Source organism: Zosterops lateralis (genome assembly GCF_965231275.1).
Source record: "Zosterops lateralis genome assembly, chromosome: 33".
Lineage (NCBI taxonomy): Eukaryota > Metazoa > Chordata > Aves > Passeriformes > Zosteropidae > Zosterops > Zosterops lateralis.
The window spans coordinates 3033690-3053476 of NC_139793.1; the positions used below are offsets into that span (position 1 = coordinate 3033690).

Below are 19787 nucleotides of genomic sequence, written 5' to 3' on the forward strand. Positions count from 1 at the left end.
CACGCCCCTTTTCCTGCCGCAAGGTCCCGGATGAGGAAGGCCACGCCCCCTTTGCGCGGCCTCGTGACTGGGCCCGGCCCGCGCCGCCCCGACGGCGGCCGAGAGGGGACACGGGGCTGGGAAAGACGGAGGGCGGGGGGCGATGGGGGGTACGGGGGGTGTAGGAGCTATAGGGGCCCATGAGGGGCTACAGGGCCCTGAGCGGGGTTCGTGTGGGGTTATAGCGGCCCATCAGAGGCTCGCAGGGACGCTTAAAGAGCCCATAAGAAACCGCGGAACACTTTACGTAGTGTCATGCTCAGTTGCACAACTTTACAAAACATTACGGAAAAACATAAATAAACCGTTTAAAGCAATGCCGGAACCTATAGAAGTCTAGAGGGGGCCCCCAAAGCCACAGGGGGCTGAGGGGGTGCTACACACAGGCCCCCAGGGAGGACCTGAGGGGGCTACAAGGGGCCGAGGGGGGGTCTGCAGCACCCCAGGTTGGGTGTGGGGACCCTCGGGGGGGTCTATAGGGCCCTATAGGGCCTCACTGGCAGGTTATATAGGGCTGGAGCGGCTCTAGGGGACCATGGGGGGGACTATGAGCATCTCTGGGGGCACATGGGAGGGGCCGCGGGGACCACAGCGCCGTTTCCGCACGGTGTCCCTGCCTGGTGACGTCACGGAGCCGCAGGGACCGCTGGGAGATATAGTTTCTTGATCTTCTCCTCCAAAATAAAACACCCAGGAGTCGGAGAGGACCCAACACTTTATTCACAAACGTACAAGAGGGTCCCGGGGGGGTAGTTGGGGGTCCGGGGTCACTCCGGGGGGGGCAGCGGGAGGCGTTTGGGGTCGTAGTAGTTGGAGGTGAGGAGGGGCAGCCCCCGGCGCTCCCGATCCCGCACCTGGATCTCGGCCTCGCGCCGGGCCCACTGCTGCAGCCTGTGGGGATGGACAGCTGAGCCCCCCACACCTCGGGGACACCCTAAACCCCTCACAGGTGTCCAAACTCCTCCCTCCTCAGGGTCCCACGTGTTCCTATAGGTCCCCATACAGTCCCCAGAGTCCACCCTAACCCCCCCAAAGCCTCCTATAGCACCCACAGGGCTCTGTAACACCCTAAATCCTTTCCCAGGTCCCCCATATGTTCTCCCCTGCCCCCCCATGGGCTCCTATAGACCCCCCTAGACCTGCCAAGGGCCCTACAAACCCCCCATAACTCTCCATGGACTTGTGGAGACCCCTGAAAGCTCCACAAGGGCTCTTGTTGGCTCCTTAACTCCTACAGAACTCTCAGGAGACCCTGCGAAACCCACTAACCCCCCCAAAAAACCCTTATAGACCCCAAAACTGCAATGGAAACCCCTCTATAAATTCCCCAAAAGCTCCCTTTGGGGCCGCCCCCCTCCCCTCTTTGCCCTGGAGGGTTTCCCCGTGTCACAGACCCGTAGTCGGGCAGGTAATGCACGAACACGGAGCCGAGCACGATGGCGATGGAGACGCCGGCCAGGAAGGCGGCACGCATGTTGAGCACGTCGGCCTCGGGGTCGGCCGAGAAGCCGTGATAATCCGGGTTCTGTGTGCGGGGAAGGTCGTGCTGAGCCCCCCGGGCCCGCCCAGGGATCCCCCCAGGCGCGTACCCCTCCCCAAATTCGCCACCGCGTCCCCAGGAGTTCACTCCCCCTCCCAATTGGGCACAGGCCACGCCCCCTCTGAGCCACGCCCAGGGTCCCCAGGTGTGTACCCGCCCCAGGGTGCGCCCAGGCCACGCCCCCTTCAAGCTCCGCCCCTCCACAGCCCCATAAGTTGTACAGGATAAGCTCCGCGCCCCGAAATAGGCCCCGCCCCAAAGTAGCTCTTATTCCGCGCCTTAACACCAAAGCCCCGCCCACATGTTTAAGCCCCGCCCACTTAAGAGGCCACGCCCTTTCCCATTCAATGGCTGTAACCCCACCCCAAATAGACCCCCGCCCCAAGCCACGCCCCCTCCCTAAAACCACGCCCACTTCAATTCCCCTCCCTAAACCACGCCCACCCCAGTTCCCCTCACACACACGCCCCGCCCCTCCCGCCGTGTCCTTGGCCTCTCACCTTCCTCTGCGCCACCAACATCGGCTCCTCATCGTGCGCGTCGGCCCCGAGCGGCCGCGGCAGCGTCACGGCCCCGGGCGGCCCCGCCGAGCGGCCCCGAGCCCCGCCGGGCAGCGCCCGCAGCGCCCGCAGCGCCCGCCACAGCGCCGCCATCGCGCCCCGGCACTCCGCCTCGCCTTTTCCGCTCGCTCCGGCCAATCATCACCTGGCGCTTGCGTCTTGTCCCGCCTCCGCGCGGCGCAGCCAATCACCGCGCCGTGTTTCTTTGCCCCGCCCACACCCCTCACGGTATCCTCGCCCACTTTTTTCGCCGCAGCCAATCATAGCCAGCTGTAACGCTGCACCGCCCTCTCTCCATTACAGACCAATAGAAACGCATAATGCTTAGACTGGCGGGAGCTGTGACCAATGGGAGCGCGGCGAGGGCGGGCGCGCGGTTCGGGCCGTGCTGAGCGGGAGCGGCGCCGCCATTTTAGCGGTCGGGAGCGGCGGCGGCGGCGCCCGGGAAAGGTCGGAACGTCCGTGAGGGGCGGGACAGGCCCGGCCGGGACGGGGAGGGGTCTGTGGGCAGGGGAGGGACGGCCCGAGATGGGGCGAGGCTGATCGGGAGGGGCGGGGCACACCGGGAGGGGCGGGGCTGTCTGGAACCCCCGGTGCAGTTTGTGAGGGAGGGGGAGTGAGAGCGGGACGCGCCGCTGGAATTTTCATGCTAATTAAAGGGAGTTGCATTTTAATTAGGAGGCGTGGACTTGCATGCTAATTAGGGGGTGTGGATTGGCGTGCTAATTAGGGGTGGAGCATGGGGGAGGTCCTGTCTGCTCCTCCTCCCTTGCACAGGGTCCAGTGGCCCCCAGTTCCTCCCAGTCTGACCAGTCGCTGCTCCCACAGGTGCCGCCAGCATGGAGTACGAGCGCAGGTAGGGGAGACCCCGGGCATCCCCAAAATTCGGGACTGGGGAGGGAACATCTGGGGAACTCTTGAGCGTCACCACGAAAAGAAAATTAATATTTTAGGGAAGTGATAGTGGGCAGGGAGGGGATATTTAGGGGCACTTCAGGGGGTATTTGGGGACACCACGGTGGGCTGAGGGTATTTGGGGACCACCCAGGGCAGAGGGGACTTTGGGTGGAAGGAGCCCAGATTTGGGGAACCCGCGGAGGTTTTGGGGCCACCCCTGACCCCGAGCCCGTCCCCAGGGGCGGCCGCGGGGACCGCACGGGGCGTTACGGGGGCGCCCCGCCCCCCTCCGAGGATGGATCCCGCACCCAGCGCGACCACGACTATCGCGACATGGACTATCGCGGCTACGGGGGCCCTCCGGAGGGGCCTCCCGCCGCCGGGACCCCCCCTCAGGTGTGTGTGGGGCTTTGGGGAGGGCTCACCCCGCGGTGGGGGGGTGGGTGTGTGCCGGGACCCCTCCACACATCCCTCCCCGCCCTCTCTCCCAGGCGTCCTACGAGAGCACGGAGCCCCCCCGGAAGCGGGAGCAGCCCCGGGAGCCCCCGGCGGCCCCGGCGCTGCCGTTCGGCGCTGACGGCGATTACCGGGACCAGGATTACCGGGAGGGCGCCGAGGAGGAGCCCCGGGCCAGCACCATCGTCATGCTGAGGATGTTACCGCAGGCGGCCACCGAGAACGACGTGAGCCCCGCCCACCGCGCGGACACGCCCCCGTCCCGGGGTGGCCACGCCCCTTCTGAGGTGGCCCAGCCCCATCTGGAATGGCCACGCCCCTTACCGAGATACCACGCCCCCTCTCGGGATGGCCACGCCCCCTACCTGGGCTAGCTGTATTCTAATATGGGATGGCCCAGCCTCTGTATGACCACGCCCCTTCTGAGGTGGCCCCACCCAATTTGAAATGGCCCCGCCCCTGCCTGGAATGGCCACGCCCCTGCCTCTGAATGGCTTCACTTCTTGCTAAGGATTGCCCCGCCCCTCCCCACCATGGCCCCGCCCCTTTTGCCATGGCCCCGCCCTGTCTTGGGTGGCCCCACCTCCTTCCCGACGTGGTCCCAGTGATGTGGGTGCTGTCCCCTTGTCCCCTTTGGGTGCTGTCCCTGTCCCCTGAGGCCCCTCTCCCCTGTCCCCTCTGGGCCCTGCCCCCTGTCCCCTCTGGGCACTGTCACCTCTGGGTGCTGTCCCCATCTCTCCTCTGAGCCCTGTCCCCTGTGGGTGCTGTCCCCTGTCCCCTGAGACCCCTGTCCCCTGAGGCCCCTGTCCCCATGACACGCCGCTGTGTCCCCTGTCCCCTGTGTCCCCTGTCCCTTGTCCCCTGTCCCCGTGACACGCCGCCGTGTCCCCGCAGATCCGGGCTCAGCTGCAGGCTCAGGGGGTGCAGCCCCGCGAGGTGCGGCTGATGCGCAACAAATCCTCAGGTGAGCCTCCCCTGGGCCCTCCTGCACCCCTGGGTGCTCCCCTGGGCCCCTTTTAGGGTGGGGGGCACCCTGACCCCTGGATCCCTTGGAGGGAGGTGGGTCCCTGCCCTGCCCCTGCCTGGGGACACCCAGGGGTGCTGGTTCCGTTTCTAGGGGACCCCCAAGGGTGCTGGTTCCATCTCTTTGGGGCACCCAGAGGTGCTGACCTGGACTCGAGGGGCACCAGGGCTGCTGATCCCATCCCCAGGAGCACCCAGGGGTGCTTGTCCCAGAGTCAGGGGGCACCCAGGGGTGCTGCTCCTACCTTTATGGGCACCCAGGGGTGCCTGTCCCATCCCCAGGGGCACCCAGGGGTGCCTGTTCCCTCTTTAGGAATATCCAAGGGTGCTTCTGTCAAACTTAGGGGACACCCAGGGGTGTCTGTCCTCTCCCTAGGGGCACCCAGGGGTGCCAGTCCCATCCAAGGAGCACCCAGGGGTGCTTGTCCTGTTTCCCAGGGACACCCAGGGGTGTCTGTCCCCTCCCTAGTGGCACCCAGGGGTGCTTGTCCCATCTTTAGGGACACCCAGGGGTGTCAGTTCCCTCCCCAAGGTTGCCGGTACCGTTCCCCAGGGGCACCCAGGGGTGCCAGTTCCCTCTCTAGGAGCACCCAGGGGTGCTGTGCTGGAATTGGGGGGATCCTCATTTCCCCAGGGGCACCCAGGGGTGCCAGTCTTTTCCTTAGGGAGCACCCAGGGGTGCTGATCCCATCTTTAGGGGCACCCAGGAGTGTCTGTCTTCTCCACTGGGGCACCCAGGGGTGCTTGTCCCCCTCCCTAGGAGCACCCAGGGGTGCTGATCCCATCTTTAGGGGCACCCAGGGGTGCCTGTTCCCTCTCTAAAGTCACCCAGTCACACTTAGGGAGCACCCAGGGGTGCTGGTCTCATCTCTAAGAGCACACAGGGATGTTTGTCTTCTCCCTAGGAGCACCCAGGGGTGCTGGTCCCTTCTCAGGAGCACCCAGGGGTGCTGTGCCAGGCTTAGGGAGCACCCAGGGGTGCTGGTACCATTCCCCAGGGGCACCCAGGGGTGCCTGTCTCCTCCCTAGGGACACCCAGTGGTGTCTGCCTCCCCCTCAGGAGCACCCAGGGGTGCTCATCCTTTCCCCAGGGGCACCCAGGGGTGCAAGGTTTGTCCTGAGGGAGCACCCAGAGGTGCTTCTCCTGTCTTCAGGGAAACCAGGACTGCCTGTCCCCTCTCTAGGGGCACCCAGGGGTGCCAGGCTCATCTCTAGGGGTGCCCAGAGGTGCCGCACCAGACTTGGGGGGCACCCAGGGGTGCTCACGGTCTCCCCAGGAGCACCCAGGGGTGCTGGTCCTGCTCTCCAGGGGCACCCAGGGGTGCTTGTCCCCTTCTTAGGAGCACCCAGGGGTGCTGATCCCACCTCCAGGAGCACCCAGGGGTGCTGCGCCAGACTTGGGGGGGCACCCAGGGGTGCCAGATCCAAAGCCAGGGGCGCCGGCCCGAGTCCCCCAGGAGCACCCGGGGGTGCAAGGTTTGTCCTGAGGGAGCACCCAGAGGTGCTTCTCCTGTCTTTAGGGACACCAGGACTGCCTGTCCCCTCTCTAGGGGCACCCAGGGGTGCCAGGCCCCTCCCCAGGGCACACCTTCACCGGAGGGGCACCAGCAGCACCTGTAGGGCTTCACCTGGGGGGATCCCCAAAGGATTCCAGGACCACCTACCCGGTGCCCGTCCCCACCCCGGGGTGGGGGGGGGGCGGTCCCTGGGTGCCCATCCCCATCCCGGGGGGTCCCAGCAGCACCCATGGGTGCTCCCCCCGTTCCCCGACACCCCCCCCCGGGCCCGTTCCAGGTCAGAGCCGCGGCTTCGCCTTCGTGGAGTTCCACCATGTGCAGGAGGCGGCGCGCTGGATGGAGGCCAACCAGGTGGGGGCGGGGCCAGCGCGGGGGCGGGGCCAATCAGAAGTGGCGACCGGGGTGGGGGCGTGGCTAAGATGTGCTGGGGGCGGGGTCAATGAGAAGTGTCCATCACGGTGGGGGCGTGGCCAGTATGTGCTGGGGCGGGGCCAATGAGAAGGGGCAAACGGGGTAGGGCCGTGGCTAAGAGATGCTGTGGGAGGAGCCAAGAGGAAGGGGCGGGGCTGGGAGGTGGGGAAGGGGCAGATGTGGGGGGGGGGGATCCCAAGGGGGTGAGGGAGGGATGGGGGCAGAGTCTGTGGGGTGTTACTGGTCTGTGCTGGTTTGGACGGGTCTGTACTGGTTTGAACTGGTCTGTGCTGGTTTGGACGGGTCTGTACTGGTTTGAACTGGTCTGTGCTGGTTTGGATTGGTCTGTACTGGTTTGAACTGGTCTGTGCTGGTTTCGATTGGTCTGTACCGGTTTGTGTTTTTGCTAGTTGATCTCTATTGGTTCGTACTGGGAGTTAGTGGTCAGTATTGCTCTGTAGCAATGACCTGTGCTGGTCTGTACTGGTTTGTGTTGGTTTGTACTGGTCTGTGCCAGTCTGTACCAGTGTGTAGTGGTCTGTACTGATTTCTACCGGTTTGTAGTGGTGTGTACTGGTCTGTACCAGCCTATACCAGTGCGTACTGGTTTGTACTGGTCTGTGCTGGTTTGTACCAGCCTGTACCAGGCTGCCCTAGTCTGTAGTGGTTTGTACTGGTCTGTACTGGTAGCCGTGTGAAACTGGCGTTTCCCCCCGGTGGGGAATGGGCACGGGGGCCTCGTGCGAGTCCCAGTGCTCCCAGTAAGAGCTGCTGGTGCCGGCTGGGACCAGCTCTGGTGCCTCCCACATTCCAGCCCTGGTCCCCCCCCCCAGATTTGTGTCCTGGCACCCCCCCAGTTTCAGTCCTGGTGCCCCCCTGGTGTCCCCCAGTTCACACCCTGGTCCTCCCCCAGGTGTCCCTCGAGACCAGTCCTGGTGTCCCCAGCTCAAACTTTGGTGCCCCCCCAATTCCAGCCACAGATTTGTGTCCTGGTGCCCCCCGCGGTGTCCCCAGGTTTCAGTCTTGGTGCCCCCTTTGTGCCACTCGACACAAGTCCTGGAGTCCTCAAATTCCTGTCCTGATGCCCCCCAGATTTCTGTCCTGGTGCCCCCCAGTTCCAACCCTGGTTCTCCCCAGATTCATATCCTGGTGGTCCCCAATTCCAGCCCTGGTACCCCCCTGGAATCTCCAAGTTCACATCCTGGTGCCCTCCAATTCCAGCCCTGGTGCCCCCCTGGTGCCCCTCAGTTCACATCCTGGTGGTCCCCAACTCCAGCCCTGGTGCCCCCCTGGACTCCCCCAGTTCACATCCTGGTGCCCCCCAATTCCAGCCCTGGTGCCCCCCTGGTGCCCCTCAGTTCACATCCTGGTGGTCCCCAACTCCAGCCCTGGTGCCCCCCTGGACTCCCCCAGTTCACATCCTGGTGCCCCTCAATTCCAGCCCTGGTGCTCCCCTGTGCCCCCCCGGGCCAGGCTGGGGCACGGAGTGTCCCTGTGCCCCCCTTTGTGCCCCCCTGACCCCCCTGTGCCCCCCCAGTGCCCCCCTGACCTCCCTGTGCCCCCTTTGTGCCCCCCAGGCCGGGCTGACCCTGCTGGGGCACCGCGTGTCCCTGCACTACAGCGACCCCAAACCCAAAATCAACGAGGACTGGCTCTGTGCCAAGGTGGGGAGCACCGGGGGGGACTGGGAGGAGCTGGGGTCACTGGGGGGGCAGTGGGATGGCACTGGGGGGCACTGGGGGGGCACTGGGATGGCACTGGGGGGCACTGGGGGGGCACTGGGAGGGATTAGGATGGCACTGGGGGACACTGGGATGGCAGTGGGTGCCACTGGGGACACTGAGGGAAGCAGTGGGATGGCACTGGGGGACACTGGGAGGGATTGGGATGGCACTGGGAGGGATTGGGGTGGCTCTGAGGGCCACTGGGGACACTGAGGGAAGCACTGGGATGGCACTGGGGGACTCTGGAGGGCACTGGGAGGAACTGGGGAGACACTGGGAGGAACTGAGATGGCACTGGGGAGGAGCTGGAGGGCACTGGGGTGGCTCTGAGGGGCACTGGGGACACCGAGGGAAGCACTGGGAGGAACTGGGGGACACTGGGAGGAGCTGGGAGGGACTGGGGGGGCACTGGGGAGGAGCTGGGAGGGACTGGGATGGCACTGGGGGGTGGGCGGATCCTGGAAGGGATTTGGGGGGATCCCAAAGAGATTTTGGGGGCTCTGGGAGGTTTTATGGGGTCCTGGGAGGGGCTTGAGAGGTTTTGGGGTGTTGCATTTTTGGGGGGGGCTGTGGGTGGGTTGGGGGGTTCGGGGGTTTTGGGGTGTGATAATATGGGGTGTGATGGTTTTGGGGTGCCTGGGGCAGTTTTGGGGCATTTTGGGGCAGTTTTGGGGTGCCTGGAGCACTTTGGGGTGTGATAATTTGGAGTATGATGGTTTTGGGATGTCTAGGGCAGTTTGGGGCGTTTTGGGGCAGTTTTGGGGTGTCTGGAACAGTTTTGGGGGGACATTTTGGGGTGTGATGTTTTTTGGGGTGTTTTGGGGCAGTTTTGGGGTGCCTGGAGCACTTTGGGGTCTGACATTTTGGGGTTCCCAGTGTGGGGTGCAGAACTTCAAGCGACGTGAGAAATGTTTCAAGTGCGGCGTCCCCAAAGCCGGTGAGTGACCCCAAATCCCGGGAATTTATCCCAAAACTCCCCCAAATCCCCCCCAAACTGCCCCAAAACACAAAATTATTGGGGTGCTCCTCAACAGCCAGGAGACCACCTGGTTTTGGGGTTCAATCGCTGATTTTTGGGGTTTTTTATGGGGTTGAACCCCTGGTTTTGGGTTTTTTTTTTACAGTTAATTTCTAATTTTGAGGTTCAGTTTATGGGTTTTGGCTTTTTTTTTATTTCAATCCCTGAATTTGGGGTGGTTTGGGGGGTGGTTTGGGGTTTTTTGGGTTTCAATCCCTGATTTGGGGGGTTTGGTGTGTTTTTTAGGGGGTTTGATCCCTGATTTGGGGGATTTTTGGGGGGGTTTTGGGCTTTCAATCCCTGATTTTGGGGTGTTTTGGTTTTTTGGGTTTTTTTTTTTACATTTCAATCCCCAATCCTGGGGTTTCTCTGGGGATTTTTGGGTTTCAATACCTGATCCTGGGAGGTTTGGGGTTTTTTTGTTTTGTTCTGTTTTTTTGGGGTTTCAATCCCTGATTTTGGTGCTTTGGGGTTTTTTGGGTTTTCTGGGGGGTTTTGGGGTTTTTTTGGGGTGTTTTTTGTGTTCCAACCCCTGATTTTGGATATTTTTGGGATGGTTTTGGGTTTTTTGGGGTTTTTTGATGTTTTTTTGTGTCCCAACCCCTGATTTGGATATTTTTGGTGTAGTTTGGGGTTTTTTGGGTGGGTTTGAGTGGTTTTTTGTGTCCCAACCCCTAATTTTGGTGGGTTTTGGGGTGTTTTGGGTGATTTTTTGTGTCCCAACCCCTGATTTTGGGTGGTCTGGGGTGGTTTTGGGTGTTTTTGTATCCCAACCCCTAATTTTGGTGGGTTTTGGGGTGTTTTGGGTGATTTTTTGTGTCCCAACCCCTGATTTTGGGTGGGTTTGGGTGGTTTTGGGGTGTTTTTGTCTCCCAACCCCTGATTTGGGTATTTTTGGGGTGGTTTGGGGGGGTTTTTGGGTTGTTTTTTGTGGTTTTTTGTGTCCCACCCCCTAATTTGGGGTTTTTTTTGGGGTGCAGAGGCCGAGCAGAGGGGGCCGGGGGGTCCCCGGGCCGAGCTGGTCCCTGGGGGGGGTGGGGGGCTCCTGCCCCTCCCCCAATCCTACGGCCCCACCCTGGGGGGGCCCCCCGGGGGGTCCCAGGGGGGCTCCGAGCCCGGCGCTGACAACGCCAACGACAGTGAGTGAAAACGGGGGAGTTTTGGGAATTTTGGGGGATTTTGGGGGATTTTTGGGGGGTTTGGGGAGGAGTTTTTTAAAATATATTTTGGGGGGATTTTTTGGGATTTTTTTGGGGGAATTTTTTAGGACTTTTTGGGGGGAGATTTTGGGATCGATTGGGGAATTTTTGGGATTATTTGGGGGTTTTTTGGGGTGGAGGTTTTTTCATATTTTTGGGGGTGTTTGGGGGGATTTTGGGGAAATTTTTTGGTTTTTTAGGGGGAGTATTTTTTTTATGTTTTTGGGGGTGTTTCGAGGGGGATTTTTTTGGGATTTTTTAGGACGTTTTGCGGGGGAGATTTTGGGATTGATCGGGGAATTTTTGGGATTATTTTGGGGGGTTTTTTGAGGGGGAGGTTTTTTCATATATTTGGGGGTGTTTTGGGCTGATTTTGGGGAGATTTTTTGGGAGTTTTTTTTGGGGGGAGTATTTTTTTTATGTTTTTGGAGGTGTTTAGGGATTTTGGGGGAGGAATTTCTGGGAATTATTGGGGGATTTGGGGGTGGATTTGGGGTGGGGGTCACTGAGGTGTTTGGGGGGTCCTGGGATGGATTTGGGGGAGGGGCTGGAGGGACTCAGGTGTGCCCAGGTGTGGCTTCCACCCCTGCCAGGTGTTCCCAGTGTCTCCCCAGGTGTGCTCAGTGTCCCTTCAGGTGCCCCCAGGTACCCCCAAATCCCCCTAGATACCCCGGGGTGCCCCCAGGTGTGTGCCCAGGTGCCCCCAGGTATCCCCAGGTGTCCCCAGCTGCCCCCAGCTCCCCCTAGGTGTGTCCCCAGGTGTCCCCAGGTGTCCCCTGTCCCCCCAGCCATCATCCTGCGGAACCTGCACCCTCAGAGCAGCCTGGAGTCCATCCTGGCCGCCCTGGCCCCCTTTGCCGCGCTCTCGGCCGCCAACGTCAGAGTCATCAAGGACAGACAGACACAGCTCAACCGCGGCTTCGCCTTCGTGCAGCTCAGCACCATCGTGGTACGGGGGGCTGGGGGACTGGGGGGGATTGGGGGGACTGGGAGGGGATTCAGGGGGGACTGGGAAGCGATTAGGGGGGATTGGGAGGGGATTGAGGGGGATTGGGGGGACTGAGAAGGACTAAGAGGGGATTGGGGCAGACTGTGAGGGACTGGGATGGGATTGGGATGGGATTAGGAGGGACTGGGGGAGACTGGGATAAGATTGGGGGGGACTGAGAGGGGATTGGGAGGGACTGGGAGGGAACAAAGAGGGATCGTGGGGGGTTGTTCAATCGCCGATAGGTCACCATCATGGTAGGGACCGGGAGGGTCATGTTGTGACACTGGGGAGGACTGGGAGGCACTGGGAGAGCTGGGTGAGCCCAGTCCCCATCACAGGGGGGCACTGGGAGGACTGGGCAGCATCGGGGGGGCACTGGGAGAGAGTGGAAGGACTGGGCAGTGTCATGGGGGGGCACTGGGATGGACTGGGAGGGACTGGGGAGCATCACAGGGGGCACTGGGATGGATTGGGCAGTGTCACGGGGGGCACTGGGATGGACTGGGAGCCCCTGACCCCCGCCCCGCTGCAGGAGGCTGCACAGCTGCTGCAGATGCTGCAGGCCCTGCACCCGCCCCTGCACATCGACGGCAAGAGCATCAACGTGGAGTTCGCCAAGGGCTCCAAGAGGTCAGTGAGCACCTGGGCCACGCCCCCACCTGGGCTGGTCACACACCTGGGCATGGCCATGCCCCCAGCTTGGGCCGGTCACACAGCTGGGCACGGGCCCCGCCCCGTAGGGCCCACCCCACACCTGGGCATGGCCACGCCCCCAGCCTGGTCTGGTCACCCACCTGGCACAGTCCACACCCCTCAGGCCCCCGCCCCTTGCCACAGCACCTGACACAGGCCCCGCCCCCCGGCACCACACCTGGCCCAGGCCCCGCCCACAGCCCAGCCCAATACCTATGACTTCCCAAGCCCCACCCAATCCCTTAAGCCCCGCCCACAATGAGCCCCACCCCACACTGACCCCACCCCAGCACTAAACCACGCCCCCTTTATCAGCCATGCCCCACCCACTGCCCTTTGGCCCCGCCCCTAAATCGAGGCTCCACCCCCAGGGACGTGCAGGGGGCGGGGCCTGGGGAGGGGCCCCCCCGCGCCAGCGCCGCCTCCGTCGCCTCCACGGCCATCGCTGCCGCCCAGTGGGCGCTGTCACAGGTGAGGGACACCTGCACAGGTGAGGGACACACCTGCACAGGTGAGGGACACTGTCACAGGTGAGGGACACTGACACAGGTGGGTGACACCTGTACAGGTCAGCACTGCCACAGGTGGGCACTCATACACCTGCACAGCTGGGCTGGGTTGGGGGTGTGGCCTGGGCGTGGCCAATGAGTGGGAGGGGCCTAACGCCTTGTGGGCGGGGCTCTAAATGCTGGGGTGGACCTGCTGACCAATCAGGACTGAGGGGCGGGGCTTGCTGGAAGGGGGCGTGGTTTCACATCGAGGGGCGTGTCCTGACGTGGCCCCGCCCCCAGGCGGCCCCCGGCGGTGACACGCCCTGGGCGGGGGGGGAGGAGCCCAGCACCGACTTCAGCGGCTTCTACCAATCAGAGGAGCCCTTCCCTGGGCCTGGCCCCGCCCTCTACAGCCCCGCCTACCTGAAGGGAGCCTCGGCCCCGCCCCCCGGCCCCGCCCTGCCCGGCCCCGCCCCCGCCAAGGCTGACGGCCCCACCCCCGGTGAGTGCTGGCACCAAACAGGTGTGACCCTCTATCCCCCAGGTGTGACCTTTACCTCCCCAGGTGTGACCCTCTATCCCCCAGGTGTGACCTTTACCTCCCCAGGTGTGACCCTCTATCCCCCAGGTGTGACCTTTACGTCCCCAGGTGTGACCCTTTATCCCCCAGGTGTCCCCAGGTATTCCCAGGTGTCCCCATGTGTCCCCAGACCCTCCTCAGGTGTCCCCAGGTGTGACTCTTCCCCATCTCAGGTGTCCCCAGGCCCCCCCAGGTGTGACCCCTTCCCTCCCCAGACGTTCCATGTACTCCCAGGTGTCCCCAGGTATGGCCTTTACCCCCCCCAAGTGTCCCCAGGTGTCCCCAGGTATGGCCTTTACCCCCCCAAGTGTCCCCAGGTGTCCCCAGGTATGGCCTTTACCCCCCCAAGTGTCCCCAGGTGTCCCCAGGTGTGGTTTTACCCCCCCAGGTGTCCCCATCCCCCCCAGGTGTGTCCCCTCCCCCAATGACGTCACCGTTTGGCGCCCCCTGCAGGCCCGGAGGAGCCGCCCCCGGACCCCGCGGGGGGAGGGGGGGGAGGGGCAGGAGGGGGGGGGCCCTTCCCCCCCCGCGCCCCCCCCGGGGCCGCCCCCTACCCCTCCCCCACCGCCGAGACCCCCGCGGCGACACCCCCGGGACCCCCCGGGCAGGTGCGACCCCAAAACTGGGGGGAGGGGGGACCCCAAAATTGGGGGGAGGGGTCCTAAAAGGGAGAGGAGACCCCAAAATTTGGGGCAAAGGGATCCTCAATATAAGAGAGGACCCCAAAAATTTGGGGCAAAGGGGTCCTGAGACTGAGGGGGGACCACAAAAACTGTGGGGAGGGGTCCTGAAATGGAGGGGGGACCCCAAAAAATCTGGGGGAGAGAAGGGAAAAAAATGGCCAAAATTGGGGGGGGCAGGGTCCTAAAACCGAGGGGGAGGGGCTGTAAAAATTTGAGGGGGGGACCCCAAAAATCAGAGCGGGCGATTGGGGGGGGGGAGGGGAGCCTTAAGGGGAGAGACAGAGACCCCAAAATTGGGGATAATTGGAGGGGGGGGGCTTAAAATGAGGGGTGGGGAACCCGAAAAAGGAAAGGGGTGGGGGTTCAAAGGGGATTTTGGGGGGTTCAGGAGGGATTTTGGGGCTGGGGGATAATTTTGGGGTGCTCCCCTCCCCCCCAGACCTACTCGGGGCCCCTCAAGGCTGAGACCCCAAATTCTGCCCCCACGGGACCCCCCCCGAGCGCCCCCCCCAGCACTGAGAGCTACGGGCAGTACCGTGAGTGGGGGTCCCTGGGGGGGATTTGGGGGGTCCTGGAGGATTTGGGGGGGTCCTGAGGGAATTTGGGGGATTTTGGGGGGTCCGGGGGGGGGGGTTTGCGGGCATCTTGGGAGGATTTGGGGGGGTCCCGGGGGGCATTTGGGGGATTTTGGGGGGATTTGGGGGGTCTTGGGGGATTTGGGGTGTCCTGGGAGGGATTTGGGGGATTCTGAGGGGTCCTGGGGGGAATTTGGGGGATTTTGGGGGGTCCTGGGGAGATTTAGGGTGGACTCAGGGTCATTTAGGGGGATTTGGGGGGTCCTGGGGGAACTTGAGGGTGTCTGGGGGGATTTGGGGGGGGTTTGGGGATTTTTGGGGGGGTTTGGGACGAGTTCTGAGAGAGATTTGGGGGATTTTGGGGGGTCCTGGGGGGGATTTGGGGGGTCCTGGGGGAATTTGAGGGTGTCCGGGGGTTTTGGGGGGATCCTGGGGGGAATTTGGGGTTCCTGGGGGGGATTTTAGACGTCCTGGGGAATTTGAGGGGGTCCTGGGAGGGATTTGGGGGATTTTGGGGGTCCTGGGGGAATTTGGGGGGGACTCAGGGTCTTTTAGGGGGATTTGGGGCGTTCTGAGGGGGAATTTGGAGGATGTGGGGGGATCCTGGGGGCATTTTGGGGCTCCTGAGGGAATTTAGGGGGATTTTGGGGGGTCCTGGGGGGCATTTGGAGGTTTTGGGGAGTCCTGGGGGGATTTGGGGGCATCTTGGGAGGATTTGGGGGGTCCTGGGGGCCTTTTGGGGATCTGGGGGCTTTTGGGGTGTCCTGTGGGACAAATTTGGGGAATTTGAGGGTTCCCAAAAGAAACCTTGAACCAATTCCCTCATTTCCCCTCCCAAAACCCCAAAACCCCAAATCCCGACACCCCTCAGGGGCCACTTTTGGGGTCCCCGGGATTTTGACACCCCAGAAATTTCTGGGGACCCCCCAAAAATTTTTGGGGAGACCCCAAAAAACCCCTTTTTCCCTTCCCCAGCCGTGCCCGACGTCTCCACGTACCAGTACGACGAGACCTCGGGGTATTACTACGACCCCCTGACCGGGCTCTACTACGACCCCCACTCACAGGTTTGGGTTTTTTTTTTGGGGTGCAGGCGTCCCCCAAAACCTCGGAACGAAATTTGGGGTGAAAAAAGTGAAATTTGGGGTGAAAAAAGTGAAATTTTGGATGTGAAAAAAGTGGAATTTTGGATGTGAAAATGGTGATTTAAATCCATGGATTTAGGGTGGTTTAGGGTGAGGTTTGGGGGTTTTTTGGGGTGAAGGGGGAAGGATTTGGGGTCCCCCCCCCAAAACCTCAGGGTGAAATTTGGGGTGAGAAAAGTGAAATTTGGGGCGAAAAAAGTGAAGTTTTGGGTGAAAAAAGGGCAATTTTAGGCTTGAAAATGCTGATTAAAGGGGGATTTTGGGGTACAATTGGAGGATTTTGGGATTCCCAGTTGGATTTTGGGGTTTTCTGGGGGGATTTTTGGGTACCAATAGAGGTTTTTGGGGTAGAAAAGAAAGATTTTGGAGTCCAAAGGGAAGATTTCTGGGTTCTCAGATGGATTTTGGGGTAGAAATGGAGGATTTTGTGTTTCCCAGTTGGATTTTGGGGTTTACTGGGGGATTTGGGGGTACAGATGGAGGATTTTGAGGCACAAATAGAGATTTTTGGGGTCAAAATGGAAGATTTTGGGTTTCTCAGTTGGATTTTGGAGTCTTCATGGGGAATTTTGAGGTTTTTTGGGCTCCAAATGGAGGATTTTGGGGTAGAAAAGAAGGATTTTGGGGTTTTCTGGGTGGATTTTGGGTTTTTTAGGGTCCAAAAGAAGGATTTTGGGGTCCCAATGGAGGATTTTGGGGTACAAAGGGCGGATTTGGGGGTTTGTGGGGAGGGTTTTGGGGTTTTCTGGGTGGATCTTGGGTTTTTTTGGAGTCCGAAAGGAGGATTTTGGGGTAGAAAAGAAAGATCTTGGTACACAAAGGCTGATTTGGGGGGTTTGGGGGGGGGGGGGGGATTTTTGGGGTTCCCAGGGAGGATGTTGGGATTTCTGGGGGGATTTTGGGGTCGAAATTGAGGATTTTGGGGTAGAAAAGGACGATTTTGGGGTACAAAGAGCCGATTTTGGGGTTTTCTGGGTGGATTTTGGGGTTTTTTGGGCTCCCAAAGGAAGATTTTGTGTCCCTGAGCCCCCAAAACCCCTCCCCAGTATTACTACGACGCCGGGGCGGGGCAGTACCTGTACTGGGACGGGGACAGAAGGACCTACGTGGCTGCTCCTCCTGCTGAGCCCCCCCCGGGACCCCCCGGCGCCCCCGGGACCCCCAAAGAGCCCAAGGACAAAAAGGAGAAACACAAAACCAAAACGGCCCAGCAGGTAACGGGGAGAGCCTGAAAATGGGGTGGGGGGACCCCAAAAAATGGGGGAAGACCCCCCCCCAAAAAATAGGAATTTTGGAGTCATAAAAATGAGGAGGATGTTAAAAAATAGGGACCCTAAAAATAGAGGAAGACCCCCCCCAAAAAATAGAATTTCGGGGTCATAAAAACGAGGAAGGTCTTAAAAATGGGATCCCAAAAATAGGGGAAGATCTCCAAAAATAAAATTTTAAAAATGAGGAGGGTCTTAAAAATGGGGGATAACCCCAAAAATGGGGACCCTAAAAATGGGGAAACACCTCCAAAAATAGGAATTCTAAAAATAAGGAGGGTCTTAAAAGTGGGGGCCCTAAAAATGGGGAATAACCCTAAAAATGGGGTGGAGGGACCCCAAAAAATGGGGGAAGACCCCTCCCAAAAATAGGAATTTCGGGGTCATAAAAACGAGGAAGGTCTTAAAAATGGGATCCCCAAAATAGGGGAAGATCTCCAAAAATAAAAATTCTAAAAATGAGGAGAGTTTTAAAAATTGAGACCCTAAAAATGGGGGAAGACCCCAAAAATGGGGTGGGGGGACCCCAAAAAATGGGGGAAGACCCCCCCCAAAAAATAAGAATTTTGGGGTCATAAAAATGAAGAGGGTCTTAAAAATGGGGACCCTAAAAATGGGGGGGGCTCCTGGGGGGTCTCCACGTGTCCCCCTTGACCCTGAACCCCCCAAATCCCCCAGGTCAGTCCCCCAAAACTCTCCCCACCCCAAAAAATCCCTGGTTTTCCCATCCCCTGTTTGTTCTTGGGAGGTTTTGGGGGTGCTCTGGTCACTCTGGGGGTCTCTGGTCACTCTGGGGTGTCCATGGGTGGTCTTTGGGTACCTTGGGGGGGTCCCTGGTCACTTTGGGGGTCTCTGGGTGGTCCCTGGGTGGTCTCTGGTCACTCTGGGGGGTCTCTGGTCACTCTGGGGGTCTCTGGGTGGGTCTGATGGGGGTCCCTGGTCACTCTGGGTGGTTTGGGGGGGTCCCTGGTCACTCTGGGTGCCCCCCAGATCACCAAGGACACGGAGCACTGGGCCCTCAGGGGTCTGGGGTCACTCTGGGGGATTTAGGGGGGTCTCTAGGTGGTCTCTAGATGGGTTTGGGGGTCTCTGATGACTCTGGTCCCCCCCAGATCACCAAGGACACGGAGTGCTGGGCCCTCAGGGGTCTGGGGTCACTCTGGGTGGTTTAGGGGGGTCTCTGGGTCACTGTGGGGGTCTCTGTCCCCCCAGATCGCCAAGGACACGGAGCGCTGGGGTCTCTGGTCACTCTGGGGGGTCTCTGGGTGGTTTAGGGGGGTCCCTGGGTGGATTTTGGGGTCTCTCTCCCCCAGATCGCCAAGGACATGGAGCGCTGGGCCCGCAGGGGTCTGTGGTCACTCTGGGGGGTCTGTGGGTGGTTTGGGGGGGTCTCTGGGTCACTGTGGGGGTCTCTCTCCCCCAGATTGCCAAGGACATGGAGCGCTGGGCTCACAGGGGTCTCTGGGTGGTTTTGGGGGGTCTCTGGGTGGTCCCTGGATGGATTTTGGGGTCCCTGTTCCCCCAGATTGCCAAGGACATGGAGCGCTGGGCTCACAGGGGTCTCTGGGTGGTTTTGGGGGGTCTCTGGGTGGTCCCTGGATGGATTTTGGGGTCCCTGTTCCCCCAGATCGCCAAGGACATGGAGCCCTGGGCCCGCAGGGGTCTCTGGGTTGTTTTGGGGGGTCTGTGGGTGGTTTAGGGTGGTCCCTGGGGTGGGTTTTGAGGGTCTCTCTCCCCCAGATCGCCAAGGACATGGAGCGCTGGGCCCGCAGTCTGAACAAGCAGCGCGAGAGCGGCCGCAGCTCGGGGCCCCCCCCGGCCCCCCGCGAGGACGAGCGCAGGGAGGCGGCGGCTGCTGACGCTGGTTACGCCATCCTGGAGAAAAAGGTGGGCTTTGGGGGGCTCTGAGGGGCTTTGGGGGGGTTTTGGAGGGGCCCTGGAGGGAAATTGGGGGGATTTGGGGGGATTTGAGGGGGGTTATGTGGGGTTGTTGGGGGTTTGGGGTGGTTTGGGTGGCCGGGGCCATTGCTGGCTCTGCCATCCTGGAGAAAAAGATGGACTTTGGGGGGATTTTGAGAGGATTTGGGAGGGCTTGGGGGCTTTTAAAATGGTTTGAGGGGTTTTGAGGGGCTCTGGGGGGGCTTTGGGGGGGTCCTGGAGGGAAACTGGGGGGATTTGGGGGCAGTTGGGGGAGTCCTGGGGGGGATTCAGGGTGTTTGGGGGGGTCTGGGGGGACATTGAAAGGGTTTGGGGGGGGTTTGAGGGGATTTGGGGGGGATTATGGGGGGTTATTTGGGGTCTTTGGGGGGGACTTTAAGAGGGTTATGGGAGGACTTGGGGGGTTTTAAAAGGTTTTGAGGGGGTTTGGGGGGCTTTGGGGGCTTTAAAAGGCTTTGGGGGCTCCTGGAGAGAAACTGGGGGAGTTTGGGGAGGTTTGAGGGGGCCTGGAGGGAAATTGGGGGGGTCCTGGGGGGGTTTTGAGGGGGTCTGGGGGGGTTTGGGTGGCCAAGGTGGGCTCTGGGGGGCTTTGAGAGGGTTTGGGGGAGTTTAAAAGGGTCTGGGGGCAGCTGGGGAGTCTTGGGGGGGGTTTGGGGGCTCCAGGGGGTTTTGGGGGGGTCCTGGAGGGAAATTGAGGGGAGTCCTGGGGGGTTTCAGGAGGTGTTGAGAGATTTTGGGAGGTTCTGAGGGGGTTTAGGGGAGCTGGGGGGCCTTGGGGGAGTCCTGGGGGGATTTGGGGAGGTTATTGTGGGGTTGGGGGCGTCCAGGGGGGTCTGGGGATGTTTTTGGGGGGTTTTGGGGGACATTGAGAGGATTTGGGGGTTTTGAAAAGGTTTGGGGGCAGTTGGGGGAGTCCTGGAGGGGGATTTTGGGGGGTTTGAGGGGTTAAGGGGGGGATTTTGGGGGGTTGGGGGGGCTGGGAATGTGGGAGGGAAATTTTGGGAACCCCCTGACCCCCCCCGACCCCCCCAGGGCGCTT

General features: G+C 61.1%; 2 protein-coding genes across 2 annotated transcripts in view; one reads left to right on the forward strand and one right to left on the reverse strand.

Moving 5' to 3' along the window:
• Nucleotides 1-736: 736 nt before the first annotated feature.
• On the reverse strand, nucleotides 737-2251 carry NDUFB11 (NADH:ubiquinone oxidoreductase subunit B11). Its single transcript, XM_083881424.1, has 3 exons — nucleotides 2080-2251; nucleotides 1434-1564; nucleotides 737-930 (listed from the first exon to the last, which is right to left on the reverse strand). The coding sequence occupies exons 1-3, from the start codon at nucleotides 2230-2232 to the stop codon at nucleotides 807-809; spliced, it is 408 nt and encodes a 135-aa protein (XP_083737550.1). The 5' UTR covers nucleotides 2233-2251; the 3' UTR covers nucleotides 737-806.
• A 456-nt stretch (nucleotides 2252-2707) lies between these two features.
• The window catches only part of LOC310921191 (RNA-binding protein 10-like), a 20008-nt gene continuing 2928 nt past the window's right edge, over nucleotides 2708-19787 (forward strand). The window contains exons 1-17 of the mRNA XM_083881300.1: nucleotides 2708-2995; nucleotides 3276-3432; nucleotides 3528-3719; nucleotides 4387-4456; nucleotides 6310-6383; nucleotides 8021-8107; nucleotides 9044-9104; nucleotides 10166-10324; nucleotides 11173-11333; nucleotides 11908-12005; nucleotides 12440-12558; nucleotides 12783-13061; nucleotides 13593-13747; nucleotides 14262-14358; nucleotides 15229-15464; nucleotides 16589-16756; nucleotides 18551-18697. Coding sequence (XP_083737426.1) covers nucleotides 2979-2995; nucleotides 3276-3432; nucleotides 3528-3719; nucleotides 4387-4456; nucleotides 6310-6383; nucleotides 8021-8107; nucleotides 9044-9104; nucleotides 10166-10324; nucleotides 11173-11333; nucleotides 11908-12005; nucleotides 12440-12558; nucleotides 12783-13061; nucleotides 13593-13747; nucleotides 14262-14358; nucleotides 15229-15464; nucleotides 16589-16756; nucleotides 18551-18697 — 2277 coding nt within the window. The 5' untranslated portion in view covers nucleotides 2708-2978. The remainder of the gene's footprint in view (nucleotides 2996-3275; nucleotides 3433-3527; nucleotides 3720-4386; nucleotides 4457-6309; nucleotides 6384-8020; nucleotides 8108-9043; nucleotides 9105-10165; nucleotides 10325-11172; nucleotides 11334-11907; nucleotides 12006-12439; nucleotides 12559-12782; nucleotides 13062-13592; nucleotides 13748-14261; nucleotides 14359-15228; nucleotides 15465-16588; nucleotides 16757-18550; nucleotides 18698-19787) is intronic.